This window comes from Podarcis muralis, chromosome 3, assembly GCF_964188315.1.
Source record: "Podarcis muralis chromosome 3, rPodMur119.hap1.1, whole genome shotgun sequence".
NCBI classification, from domain to species: Eukaryota; Metazoa; Chordata; class Lepidosauria; order Squamata; family Lacertidae; genus Podarcis; species Podarcis muralis.
Window position 1 is genome coordinate 53,220,397 of NC_135657.1, and position 13,518 is coordinate 53,233,914.

General features: G+C 42.2%; 1 protein-coding gene across 10 annotated transcripts in view; it reads right to left on the reverse strand.

Moving 5' to 3' along the window:
- SYTL3 (synaptotagmin like 3) overlaps positions 1 to 13,518 on the reverse strand; it is a 44,748-nt gene that overhangs the window by 5,280 nt on the left and 25,950 nt on the right. For 9 of the 10 annotated variants that reach the window (XM_077925865.1, XM_077925867.1, XM_077925860.1 and 6 more), the window contains 6 exons: positions 11,728 to 11,865; positions 11,034 to 11,212; positions 7,336 to 7,438; positions 3,765 to 3,935; positions 2,828 to 2,954; positions 1,689 to 1,797 (listed from right to left, as the gene is read on the reverse strand). In XM_077925865.1, coding sequence (XP_077781991.1) covers positions 1,689 to 1,797; positions 2,828 to 2,954; positions 3,765 to 3,935; positions 7,336 to 7,438; positions 11,034 to 11,212; positions 11,728 to 11,865 — 827 coding nt within the window. The remainder of the gene's footprint in view (positions 1 to 1,688; positions 1,798 to 2,827; positions 2,955 to 3,764; positions 3,936 to 7,335; positions 7,439 to 11,033; positions 11,213 to 11,727; positions 11,866 to 13,518) is intronic. The other variant, XM_028723794.2, reaches the window with a different exon arrangement.

Below are 13,518 nucleotides of genomic sequence, written 5' to 3' on the forward strand. Positions count from 1 at the left end.
CACGTCAAAGTGCAAGTAGATAAATAGGTACCGCTCCAGCAGGAAGGTAAACGGCGTTTCCATGCGCTGCTCTGGTTCGCCAGAAGCGGCTTAGTCATGCTGGCCACATCACCCAGAAGCTGTACGCCGGCTCCCTCGGCCAATAAAGCGAGATGAGCGCCGCAACCCCAGAGTCAGCCACGACTGGACCTAATGGTCAGGGGTCCCTTTACCCTTTACCTTTAAGGAACCTTCAGTGCATGGGCATAATTAAACCTGGCACAGATCACAATTTGGCCAGAGAGGCAGTTTTGCAGCTTTTCACCAAACCTTGCCCACCAAACCTTGCACATGACGTCATAAATGACATTGGGTGGGCAGATAAGGGCATGGCCACAAAGGAACAACCACGAGCTTAAAGTGAGCTCTTGACTGCTCCTTTGCATGTAGGGTTTACTGACAACATCAGTCAACTGATCAGTTGATCCCAGCTCATCAGGCTGTACTAACTGTACTAACTACCAGTACAGGGAGCCCCTTTGAACTTTGACAGGTGGGCAGGGCCTTTTGTCAATTAATGCGGGCCCACAGGGAGGGACCAGATTAGGCATCTGGTCCCTGGCTGGATCCAGTTCCCCACTCCTGAACTAAGGTCTTGTCCCTCATCCATCCATCCATCCACACACACACACACACACAAACACACACACACACACACACACACACACACACACACACTTGTCTTCTTGACTTTGGCAGTTACGAGGCTGTACCATTTTGGGGCTGCTAATCACTACAATTCTTACTGGCCAATATTACTGCTTCTAACCATTTCCCCAGGGGTAGCACACAAGGGAACTGCATGGACAGGTACCATTCCTGTGCCACAGTACAGTGCACATCATCCCCCATCTCTTGGCAAAAGCTCTTTGCCTTTAACTTTGTCATAACATTCAGGGGGATTGTGCAGTGAAAAGCAGCAGGCAAGAAAAGAGGTAAGCACCTCCTCATTCTACTGCATCATTGGCTATGCCCAATTGTTTTTCTTTCTTTTTTTCAAAGAAAGAGTCAGGATTCTGTTACACATGTTTAAATTGGCTAAACTAAGTCTGGGAGGAAGGGAATACCAAGGCTGTGAAAGGAGTCCCCTCTTTATATTCTCCCATACAGGCAAGGCCGGCGTTTCTTAGAAATGCATGCCTGCCAGCCTTTTGGCCAAAATCAGGACCTGACATGCCTGTGACTAGAAAGGAATCCAGCCTCTGGAAGAATGAAGTTGCATGCTCCTGGCAACTCTCTTTGCAGGAAGAAGGCAGCTACATTTTGCATCACTTACAGTTACTAGCCAACTGAAGATTTCAGCCTTGATTACACCTTTATCTTCAATGCCTTTTTGGCGAGAAGGCGATGCTGCCAATTGATATAACATACTTATCTTGGACATATTTTTACTTCCTCCAACTCTGTCATGTTTCTAAGTCAACTACAAGCTAACCACCATGGTCACTACATCTTTTTGCATCTTAAACCCAAGTCACAGAATTGGACCAATCTTGGGCTCACACTGTGATGCCCTGAAATATTTTGCCATGCAGATGATAATGTGTACAATCCAGCTATAGTTAAACAGCTTTAAACTAACTTTCAAAAAGTTTAATGCATCATAAATAAGAAAACAATTCCATTTTAAACAACATTGCAAACCATACCCTTTAACAAATGCATTCAATAGGCCATCAGGTCTTAGCATAGGCAAGTTGTGGGCTCCAAGAATTAGAAGTTGAAGCTGGTACTCAGGATGTGCTCTGACTTCCATCCCTGAAAGAGGGCAGAAACCAGAAGAGAGTTATCACAGTGTTTAGGGTAAAATGTCTAGGTGCTATCAGCTGCCATTATGATCTATGTCACATACTGTGAGCAAGGAGATTATGAAAAGAAGACCAAAATGCTACAACGTCTTACAGACTAACACAGCTCTCCAAACCCCCAATCTGCCATGCTAGAGGGAGGTTTGGAGTGGAAGTATCCTTTCAGATAGCCCCACCACTGGCAGGAGAGTTTTGTTGGTGAGGAACACTCCAATGTGGCAGACAGTGGAGATTCCAGAAACAGAGTGCTGCAGGAGTATGCAGAGAAAGGGACGGGCTGGGCAGGCACAGGATGTGCTGGATCTTGAGCGGGCCCTGCTGCTGTCAGGAACAGTCCTGATCTGGGTCTCTTTGCTGTACCAGCCGGGAGCTGGCATAGTATTTTTCCTGACCCCACCCACCTTCCGGTGCCAGCAGTGAAACAGTGGTGGCTAGGCTACTCCATTGAGACCTACTACTGCTAGTCAAGGGTTTGGATTGTTCCCTAAATAGTTTAGTGCAGGGGCAACAAATAAAAAAAAGTGGGTGTCTGCACCCACACACAGCATTCAGAATCACCCACTTTAGACAGTTGCCTTATTCTGTCTGATAGTAGGGCAAGTCCTGTGCCAGAGATGAATTAAGACTAATGACTTCCATCATAATCCATAGAATTACCAACACTGCTAGAAGCCACATCACAAATGGTGAATGCTATGGAAGAGCTATTTGGCAGTCTAAATCCCATGTGTGATAAAAACCTAAGACACAGGGACAAAGGGCTGAGTATATGTGTTGTTGCTGTGCCCCATGACAGTCATTTTGTGTTTTGCCACACACCCCACAGCAGCCATTTTGTGACCGGTGCCCACAAACTTCCCTTAAAATTCCAAATGTGTCCACTGGCCCAAAAAGGTTGGCAATCCCTAAACAAGTGAATGTTATTTTTGAGGACTTTACATAAACTGACATAGAGTTTTAATAGCAAAGTTAATACATACGGTGCTTTGTATTTTCTTTCCCATGCTCACCATATTGGAACTTGTTACGTAGGGAAGGTGAAACCAGCTTTGCACGCACCAGAAGTTCTCCACTGTACTGGAGTACATTATCTCCAGGCTTTTCGGGCTATACAGAAGTTGAGAGAAGAATACACACAAACATAGTTGACAGCTTGTGATTGCCCTGTGCCTTTCCTCTCTTCTCATAATTACCGTATTTTTTGCTCTATAAGACTCACTTTTTCCCTCCTAAAAAGTAAGGGGAAATGTGTGTGCCTCTTATGGAGTGAATGCAGGCTGCGCAGCTATCCCAGAAGCCAGAATGGCAAGAGGGATTGCTGCTTTCACTGCACAGCGATACCTCTTGCTGTTCTGGCTTCTGAGATTCAGAATATTTTTTTTCTTGTTTTCCTCCTCCAAAAACTAGGTGCATCTTGTGATCTGGTGCGTCTTATAGAGCGAAAAATATGGTAATTCATATAATCAGTTGTGACATTATTCTCAAATGATAAAACAGGTCAAGCCTGAAAGTCTACCTGCATTAATCACAGTTATTAGACACTAACAGGAATAACTGATCTCATATTTCAATGGCCCATACTATAAAACTGAATAAGCAGCTAAACTTTCATCTAGGGCAAGACCATGGATCCATAATTTTCTTTTTGTTAAAAATATAGTGACAGGTTAGGAGGAGACTCAAGGTGACTCAGCTATCATGGTGAATGTCTAAAGACTTAATCAATTCCTTTGATGACACTATCCATCTCATTATAGTGGACAAAGTAAGTTTGCATCAGAATGGTGGGAATTAAAAGCATACACTGTATATTCATATACAGACATACTTCTCTGTGTGTGTGTGTGTGTGTGTGTGTGTGTGTGCGCGCGCGCATTTGCTGGAAAATATGTAGCTCTAATACAAAGCTGGAGTCACCTTTGCTTTGAGTTGATACCAGTTGAATGACTGAGTTGAACTGTCTTCAAAATCCCAAGATTCAAATGGGATCACCACTTCTCCAAGGAATACTCGGTGTCTGAAAGTTCCAGCATGCCATACAGATATTTGCAGTTGTCGAGTTTCCAGCTGCGAGTATTCAATCTTGTACTGTAAGCATCAGAAGTACCACAGTGCAATGCATAAGACTAACATATTTTTATGAAGTTACAGCATTAAAATCTGCCAGAATTACAAAGGAATTCCCTCTTCTGTACAGCTATTAAAGATAAATGAGTGCTGTGCTCCAGTATGATCAACCCATTGTGGTCTACTCACCTGGTGAGTCAGTTAATGTTTTAAAAGAAATCTGCCCGTGTACTTAATCAGCATCAAAGCATGCAAATATCTTCTGAAAGTTCAGAAATCAAGTACAATTCCCTCCCTCTATGATATAAGGATGAGTATCCTGAAACACTGCACTGATGCATCACGCCAGCAGCTAGTGGTACTGACTTTTCATAATGCCTTTTAATGTAACAGTTGGATTTTTTTTTTAATGTTAGCAAGTCCAAACAGCAATGTTTGAGACATTCATTGTGAAAAGAGGAAGCTGGCACAATAGATTTTAATTCCTTTCAACTTCATAAATATTCCATCCAAATCATGATTCACTTCCTTTAACCTTTGAAAGAAGAGACATTCGCTCAGGCTCTTAAAAGCAAATAGTTGTCCTTTGAACAATACACAACCTTATTTTGGTTAGGATTTTTTCAAGTGCAGTCTATATAGCTTTGGTCACATCATAATTCAGAAGACAGGCAGCTATTTTAATAGAGCTATTTAAAGGCCAGGCTGATTCTGATATATTGGAAATATATCAGTATACTGATGATACCCAAGCTCAATCAATCCAAGTTATGCAGTGAATCTGTGCAAGTGCTGTGCTGGTATCTGGAGGTACTAATGGGCTGGATGAAGGCCAATAAACTGAAGGTGAATCCAAACAAGATGGAGGCACTCTTGGTGTGAAATTGGGGAATAAACCTGTCAGGATGTGGTTAAACTCCTTCTGGAGAAGCAGGTCCATAAGTTGGGGGTACTTCTTAATCCAGTTTTGTCACTTGAGACCCTAGTAGAGACCCTTAATCCAGTTTTGTCACTTGAGACCCTAGTAGTGCCTATTGCCAACTCTGGCCAATTCACCAGCAGCGCCCCTTCCTGGGTCAAGATAGCTTAGCCACACAGTGACTGTTCTAGTGACTGCTAGGTTAGACTTCTGCAATGTGTTTTACTTTCTGCAATGTGTTTTAAAGGACAAAAGTGGTAAGGACCTAACATAAGCAGAAGACATCAAGAAGAGGTGGCAAGAATACACAGAGGAATTATACCAGAAAGAAATGGATGACTTGTACACCCCAGGTAGTGTGGTTGCTGACATCCAGACATCCTGGAGAGTGAAGTCAAATGGGCCTTAGAAAGCACTGCTAATAACAAGGCCAGTGGAAGTTCCAGCTGAACTATTTAAAATTTTAAAAGATGATGCTGTTAAGGTGCTACACTCAATATGCCAGCAAGTTTGGAAAGCTCAGCAGTGGCCAGAGGATTGGAGAAGATCAGTCTACATCCCAATCCCAAAGAAGGGCAGTGCCAAAGAATGCTCCAACTACGGCACAATTGCACTCATTTCACACGCTAGCAAGGTTATGCTTAAAATTCTGCAAGGAAGGCTCAAGCAGTATGTGGACCGAGAACTCCCAGAAGTGCAAGCTGGATTTAGAAGAGGCAGAGGAACCAGAGACCAAATTGCAAACATGCGCTGGATTATGGAGAAAGCTAGAGAGTTCCAGAAAGACATCTACTTTTGCTTCATTGACTATGCAAAAGCCTTTGACTGTGTCGACCACAGCAAACTATGGCAAGTTCTTAAAGAAATGGGAGTGCCTGATCACCTCATCTGTCTCCTGAGAAATCTCTATGTGGGACAAGAAGCTACAGTTAGAACTGGATATGGAACAACTGACTGGTTCAAAATTGGAAAAGGAGTACGACAAGGCTGTATTTTGTCTCCCTGCTTATTTAATTTATATGCAGAATGCATCATGCGAAAGGCTGGGCTGGATGAATCCCAAGCCGGAATTAAGATCGCTGGAAGAAATATCAACAACCTCAGATATGCAGATGACACAACCTTGATGGCAGAAAGTGAGGAGGAATTAAAGAACCTTTTAATGAGGGTGAAAGAGGAGAGCGCAAAATATGGTCTGAAGCTCAACATCAAAAAAAACGAAGATCATGGCCACTGGTCCCATCACCTCCTGGCAAATAGAAGGGGAAGAAATGGAGGCAGTGAGAGATTTTACTTTCTTGGGCTCCATGATCACTGCAGATGGTGACAGCAGTCACGAAATTAAAAGACGCCTGCTCCTTGGGAGAAGGGCAATGACAGGCCTAGACAGCATCTTAAAAAGCAAAGACATCACCTTGCCAACAAAGGTCCGTATAGTTAAAGCCATGGTTTTCCCAGTAGTGATGTATGGAAGTGAGAGCTGGACCATAAAGAAGGCTGATCGCCGTAGAATTGATGCTTTTGAATTATGGTACTGGAGGAGACTCTTGAGAGTCCCATGGACTGCAAGAAGATCAAACACATCCGTTCTTAAGGAAATTAGCCCTGAGTGCTCACTGGAAGGATAGATCGTGAAGCTGAGGCTCCAATACTTTGGCCACCTCATGAGAAGACACCCTGGAAAAGACCCTGATGTTGGGAAAGATGGAGGGCACAAGGAGAAGGGGACGACAGAGGACGAGATGGTTGGACAGTGTTCTCGAAGCTACAAACATGAGTCTGACCAAACTGCGGGAGGCAGTGGAAGACAGAAGTGCCTGGCGTGCTCTGCTCCATGGGGTCACGAAGAGTCGGACACGACTAAACGACTAAACAACAACGTGTTTTACATGGTGCAATCTCTGAAGATGGTCCAGAAGCTGCAGCTAGTGCAGAATGCTGCCACTAGGCTACTCTGTGGTATGAACAGCCAAAATCATATTACACCTGTCCTTCAGAAGTTGTGCTGGTTGCCTATTCACTACTGCGTTCAATTCAAGTTACTAATGATAGCATATATTGACTTAGGTCCCAAACACTTAAAGGATAGCCTCCTCCTATATCTGCCTATTTGGCCAGATATAGGGAAGGCCCTTCTCATGGCCCCATTGATGGGCACAGCCCCATGTATAGAGCTATAGGATAGGATCTTCTCCATGGCAATGCCTCAGTAATAGAACTTCTTTTGGAGATATGATTCACAATCTCTTCACAAAGGCATTCAGGTGAGGACTGTGGGCCAAATGTTTATTTTAACCTACTGCTGAACTGTTTAAATGCTTTAACTGGGTGACTGCTATCAATTTTATATGTGGTTTCATCTTTTAGTTAAGCACCATTGATCTCTCCTTCGCAGGAAGCTCTGCTTCTAGATCCACTAAAAGCAGGAGTTTAGCTGTGCACAAGAGCGAGGGTGAGAGTGGGGAACGTAGAAATCTGGATTATAAATGTTGCTTAGTGTACCTTTAATGTTTCTTGGAAGGTTGGATCCAATGTGTTCTTTTTCACAGAGGTCTTCCGTTTACTCTGAGAAGATTTATCAGGCAGCAAGCGAGTCTTGATGTACCTTGCAATCAGAGATGGAAACAGCAGTTAAGAGCCGAAGAAAGAGAGGGAGAGGAAATGAAACCACGTGCTTCCTACTACTTAATCTCTGTAGCATTTACTGATATATGTTTTCCTTGCAGCATTCTAGGCCTTTCTACATTATCAGTTTATTGTTAGCTGCACACATCAATATATATTCCCTCAAGCTAGCTGTTCCATAAATATTACATTTTCTGAGCCTTCAAAATGTAGTCTTTTGCACCTGAGGAAGAATAGAAGACTACCCCCAGCTACCACTGAGGGAATTCTTGTGCATCCATGATAATTTGTGCCTATAATACTATTGGAGCAGTTATATGCAAACCCACTTTTAATACTGCTTATGCTGCCAAACGTTTTGGGGCAGACATACTGCTCCATTTCCAGTCTTGTACACCCCATGATTTCCTGCTGAAATCCTGTAACTTTTCATGCCACAAAATAACCCAAAGTTGCAGTAACAGCAGCAAGAATACTCATCGCAAAACATTGGAAGACACAAGATTTGCCCACTCTGGAAGAATGGCAGATGCAACTGATAGACTATATGGAATTGGCAGAAATGACTGGCAGAATCCGAGACCTGGGAGAAGAGCTAGTGGAAGAGGACTGGAAGAAATTTAAAGACTACTTGCAAAAGCATTGTAAATTGTATGAATGTTAGAATGATGCAGGATATAAAGATAATACGGCATTAGTGACATAGCTGAAAGGAATATGCAAAAACTGGTTTATAAGAACAAAGGTGAAGTTAGAATAATATTATGTCATACTCAAATAATTGATAATAAAGGGAAAAATTGGAGACATAATAGTTGAAATGTATAATACAAAATAAGATTTGAAAGAAGGTGAAGTATTGCTGAATAAGATTCTGTAAAAGGGAACACAGAAAAGGGAGATGTGAGGGAGTCTGGAAGGAGGGTTATGAAAATAATAACTAAGAAATTGGTTTTTAATGTCTTTTTTATGTCTTTTTTCTTCTATTTTGTATGGGGGGTTTTTTACTGTACTTTTTTTCTTTTTTTGCTTTTTTGATTGATTGTGATGGTGTTTTTTCTTTTTGGTTGTGAATGTGAAGTTTGTTTTATTGTCTAAAACTTTAATAAATATCTTTTAAAAAACAAAACCAAAATAACCCAAAGTTGTTGTTATTTTGTCCTGCTTTCATTGAGCTACAGTGTAAGAGGGCTAATGCACACCCAGGATCACACTCAGTCAGTACAGCAGGAGACTCTTAATCTCAGGGTTGTGTGTTCAACCCCAACATTGGGCAAAAGATTCCTGCATTGTAAAGGGTTGAACTAGATGACCTTTGTGGTCCCTTCCAACTCTACAATTCTATGATTCTAACTAATAAAGCAGAATGAAGTGTGGAAAGTCCAGTATAAAGTCACCACTAATGCACATCTTCTTGCATCAGTGCCATGTTGCAGAATATATTCACACACCAGAAACCACTGAGCTGGAGGAGCTCTCAGTTTCTTTTTTTTTTAAGTGTGCAGGTGCAGAACTCCCCACTATTACTCAACCCGGCACTATCATACAAACCTTTTATTAAGCCTGGCCCCTCCCTTACAGATTTGTTTTTTTTTAAAAAAAAAGATTTCCCCCTCAGCAATGCAAAGTCAATTTCTGAATCTGTTGTTATTTTATTTAACTTCCTTTTGTTTCTGTTTCTCCTATTCAGGGCCATCCACACTTGCATTATGATCATCTTGATGGCCTGTAGGTATGTATGAAGACCAAGTCCATTTGGAAGGGCTCCAGTTTGATCACCTGGCAATGCAACAGATTCAGCACCAAACCCTGGGAAAGTGTTAGGACAAGTTTGAAATTCCAGAATGCTTTTCCCATTCTGCTCAAAGGATGACTTAACATGAAGCTCAAGTGCTACTCATTACACACATGCTTCTTAAAAAGCGAAACATCCTGCTTTAATCCTAGCTTCAGCATAGTCAAAGAGTAGAAAGGGCTCTTGAGGTTCAACATGACTACAGCCCTGCAATTAAAGTCAGAATCTTAAGCACTTATTCCGGAGTAAACTATATGGAACTCAGTGGAACTTATGCCCAAGTAAAAATGTCTGTGGCTGGGCTTTCAAGCTCTCTGGGCTTAAACAATCCTCACAAAGATACTTGTCCAGGCTAGACTCTACCTGATAAAAATCCATTTTCCTGGAAGTAATTGCTACAGTTTCACTTCTTAAAATCATCACAACAGCCTATAGCCCCCTGATGGTCAGTAAGAGTTTGCAGTGAAATAAACTTCTGCAGCTACATCCAAGCATACCTAGAAGTGACTAAAATATCTGCATTGATCTATAACCTCTCTGGTTTCTGAACAGCAGGGGAAATAGTTGTTTTTCCCTTTTGCTTGATGTATGTATGTATGTATGTATGTATGTATGTAAACAATGAGGGACGCGGGTGGCACTGTGGTCTAAACCTAGGGCTTGCAGATCAGAAGGTCAGCAGCTCGAATCCCTGTGACAGGGTGAGCTCCCGTTGCTCCGTCCCTGCTCCTGCCAACCTAGCAGTTCTAAAGTACGTCAAAGTGCAAGTAAATAATAATAATAATAATAATAATAATAATAATAATAATAATAAATTTTATTTATATCCCGCCCTCCCCAGCCGAAGCCGGGCTCAGGGCGGCTAACAACAATAAAACAGTACAAAAGCACAACATAAACAACATTCTAAAATCATTCATTATAAAAATTAATTAATTCAAGCCACTAGCAACCATTGGGCCAGAGCTCCGCGAAGATTGCCGAGGGAGGGAGTCAGGCTGTGCCCTGGCCAAAGGCCTGGTGGAACAGCTCTGTCTTGCAGGCCCTGCAGAAAGATGTCAAGTCCCGCAGGGCCCTAGTCTCTTGTGACAGAGTGTTCCACCACATCGGAGCCACAGCCGAAAAAGCCCTGGCTCTAGTTGAGGCCAGCCTAACTTCTCTGTGGCCTGGGACCTTCAATATGTTTTTATTTGAAGACCGTAAGTTTCTCTGTGGGGCATACCAGGAGAGGCGGTCCCGTAGGTACGAGGGTCCTAGGCCATATAGGGCTTTAAAGGTACAGATCCGGAAGGAAGGTAAACAGCATTTCCGTGCGCTGCTCTGGTTCGCCAGAAGCGGCTTAGTCATGCTGGCCAAATGACCTGGAAGCTGTAAGACGGCTCCCTCGGCCAAAAAAGCGAGATGGGGTCCCTTTTATGTAAACTATATAAATAATCTACCTATTTTCTTTTAATTTACAGATGGCCACAACACAGCAACAAAAGTCTATACCAAACAATTTCCCCAGACTGGTTCCATTGTCCAATGCAATTTTTAAGTTTGAACATCCAACATAAATATTATTGGTTGAAACATGACCCACTTTGCCTCTTGTCCTTCATACACTCTTTAATTATGTCATTCTACCTCATCTTTTTGGTAGTCATTTATATGAAAACTGAAAATCACACTAAAGAAGGAGGGAGGGATATTTACAGGAGTCAAAGCTTCAAGCCCCAATTTTACTTGTATCAGAATTTCATGCCATAGGCTTTGGAAAGATAAGCCTAGACAAACTTACGGATTGCATTTTTTCTTTTTCTCCTCTCCATAAGCCAAGTTCTTGCAGGCTCTGATATATACCTCTAAAATGCCAGATTTGAAGAGATATCTGATGGCAACTTCTATCTCACCGCTGACATCAGCTTGCTCAAAGTTGCCAGCCTCAGTGCAAGTGCTGCTAATGCTGAATAAACTACCCTGTAATGAAGAAAATGAATTAATACAATGTAAAAAGACATAATCACTTGCTCTATAGGCTTAACGGCGGTGCATGATATTGTAAGAGCCTTGAAATATTACAACCATCTTCATTTCTTTAATAACAACAACTATTATTATTGTTATTGTTAATATATTTGAACCCCACCCATCTGCCATCTTTATCATAAGATTCCTCGTTTTTCTGGAATTCCCCAAAGATAAGCAATATGTTGTCCAATATAGAACATCACTGCATTCCTCTGTGAATTTTCCACTGTTAGATTACAAGCAGTGAATTGCTAAGCTTCTACAATCTAACAGTGACAAAAAAACTGAGTTAAAGAAATGTGTGTGTGTGTGTGTGTGTGTGTGTGTGTGTGTGTGTGTGTGTAATATCTATAACTTTCTTAAATTATTTTTCTATAATTTTCCCCCTTAACTGAGTTTTCTGGTCACAGAGTTTTTGGTTAAGAGTTAATTTTCCCTTAAACTAAAACAGGATCACTACTTACACTTAGTTTTCCTGAAGAAAACAGGTCACTTATGGCACTGGATGGAATTAGCTCTTCACTGGATTTCCTTTTGGCAGCAACTCCATTGACACCTTGATCTCCACTTACGAGCCGTTGAAGACTTCGGGCATCATTTACCTGTAGAGAGATGTACTAATGGGTTTTTATTACTTTCCTCAATTAACTGTTCTCTGAAAATAGCTGCCCACTCCAGCAAATTGCAGCAGGTACAAGACATGCCCCCTTCATGGATCACTGCCTTGCCGTGGCGAAGGGGCTTGAAGAACTCAGAGAAGCTATGAACTATGCCGAGCAGGGCACACAAGATGAACAGGTCATAGTGGAGAGTTTTGACCAAACGTGATCCACCTGGAGGAGGAACCGGCAAGCCACTCCAGTATCCTTGCCAAGAAAACTCCATGGACAAAGACAACAGGCATATAAAAGTTATGACGCTGGAAGATGAGCCCCTCAGGTCGGAAGGCGTCCAACATGCTACTGGGGAAGAGCGGAGGGCAAGTACAAGTAGATCCAGAGCTGATGAAGCGGCTGGGCCAAAGCCGAAAGGACGCTCAGTTGCGGATATGCCTGGAAGCGAAAGGAAAGTCCAATGCTGTAAAGAAAAATATTGCATAGGAACCTGGAATGTAAGAACCATGAACCTGGGAAAATTGGAGGTGGTCAAAAATGAGATGGCAAGAATAAATATTGACATCCTGGTCATCAGTGAACTAAAATGGACGGGAATGGGCGAATTCAGTTCGGATGACCATCACATCTACTACTGTGGGCAAGAAACCCGTAAAAGAAATGGAGTGGCCCTCATAGTCAACAAAAGAGTGGCGAAAGCTGTACTGGGATGCAATCTCAAAAATGATAGAATGATCTCGATACGAATCCAAGGCAGACCTTTTAACATCACAGTAATCCAAGTTTATGCACCAACTACTGGTGCTGAAGAAACTGAAATTGACCAATTCTATGAAAACTTACAACACCTTATAGAAATGACACCAAAGAAGGATGTTCTTCTCATTATAGGGGACTGGAATGCTAAAGTAGGGAATCAAGAGATAAAAGGAACAACTGGCAAGTTTGGCCTTGGAGATCAAAACGAAGCAGGGCAAAGGCTAATAGAGTTCTGTCAAGAGAACAAGCTGGTCATCACAAACACGCTTTTCCAACAACACAAGAGACGACTCTACACATGGACATCACCAGATGGGCAGCATCGAAATCAGATTGATTATATTCTCTGCAGCCAAAGATGGAGAAGCTCTATACAGTCAGCAAAAACAAGACCTGGAGCTGACTGTGGCTCAGATCATCAGCTTCTTATAGCAAAATTCAAGCTTAAACTGAAGAAAGTAGGAAAAACCACTGGGCCGGTAAGATACAATCTAAGTCAAATCCCTTATGAATACACAGTGGAAGTGACGAACAGGTTTAAGGATTTAGATTTGGTGGACAGAGTGCCTGAAGAACTATGGATGGAGGCTCGTAACATTGTACAGGAGGCAGCAACGAAAACCATCCCAATGAAAAGGAAATGCAAGAAAGCAAAGTGGCTGTCCAACGAGGCCTTACAAATAGCGGAGGAGAGAAGGCAAGCAAAATGCGAGGGAGATAGTGAAAGATACAGGAAATTGAATGCAGATTTCCAAAGAACAGCAAGGAGAGACAAGAAGGCCTTCTTAAACGAGCAATGCAAACAAATAGAGGAAAACAACAGAATGGGAAGAACCAGAGATCTGTTCAAGAAAATTGGAGATATGAAAGGAACATTTCGTA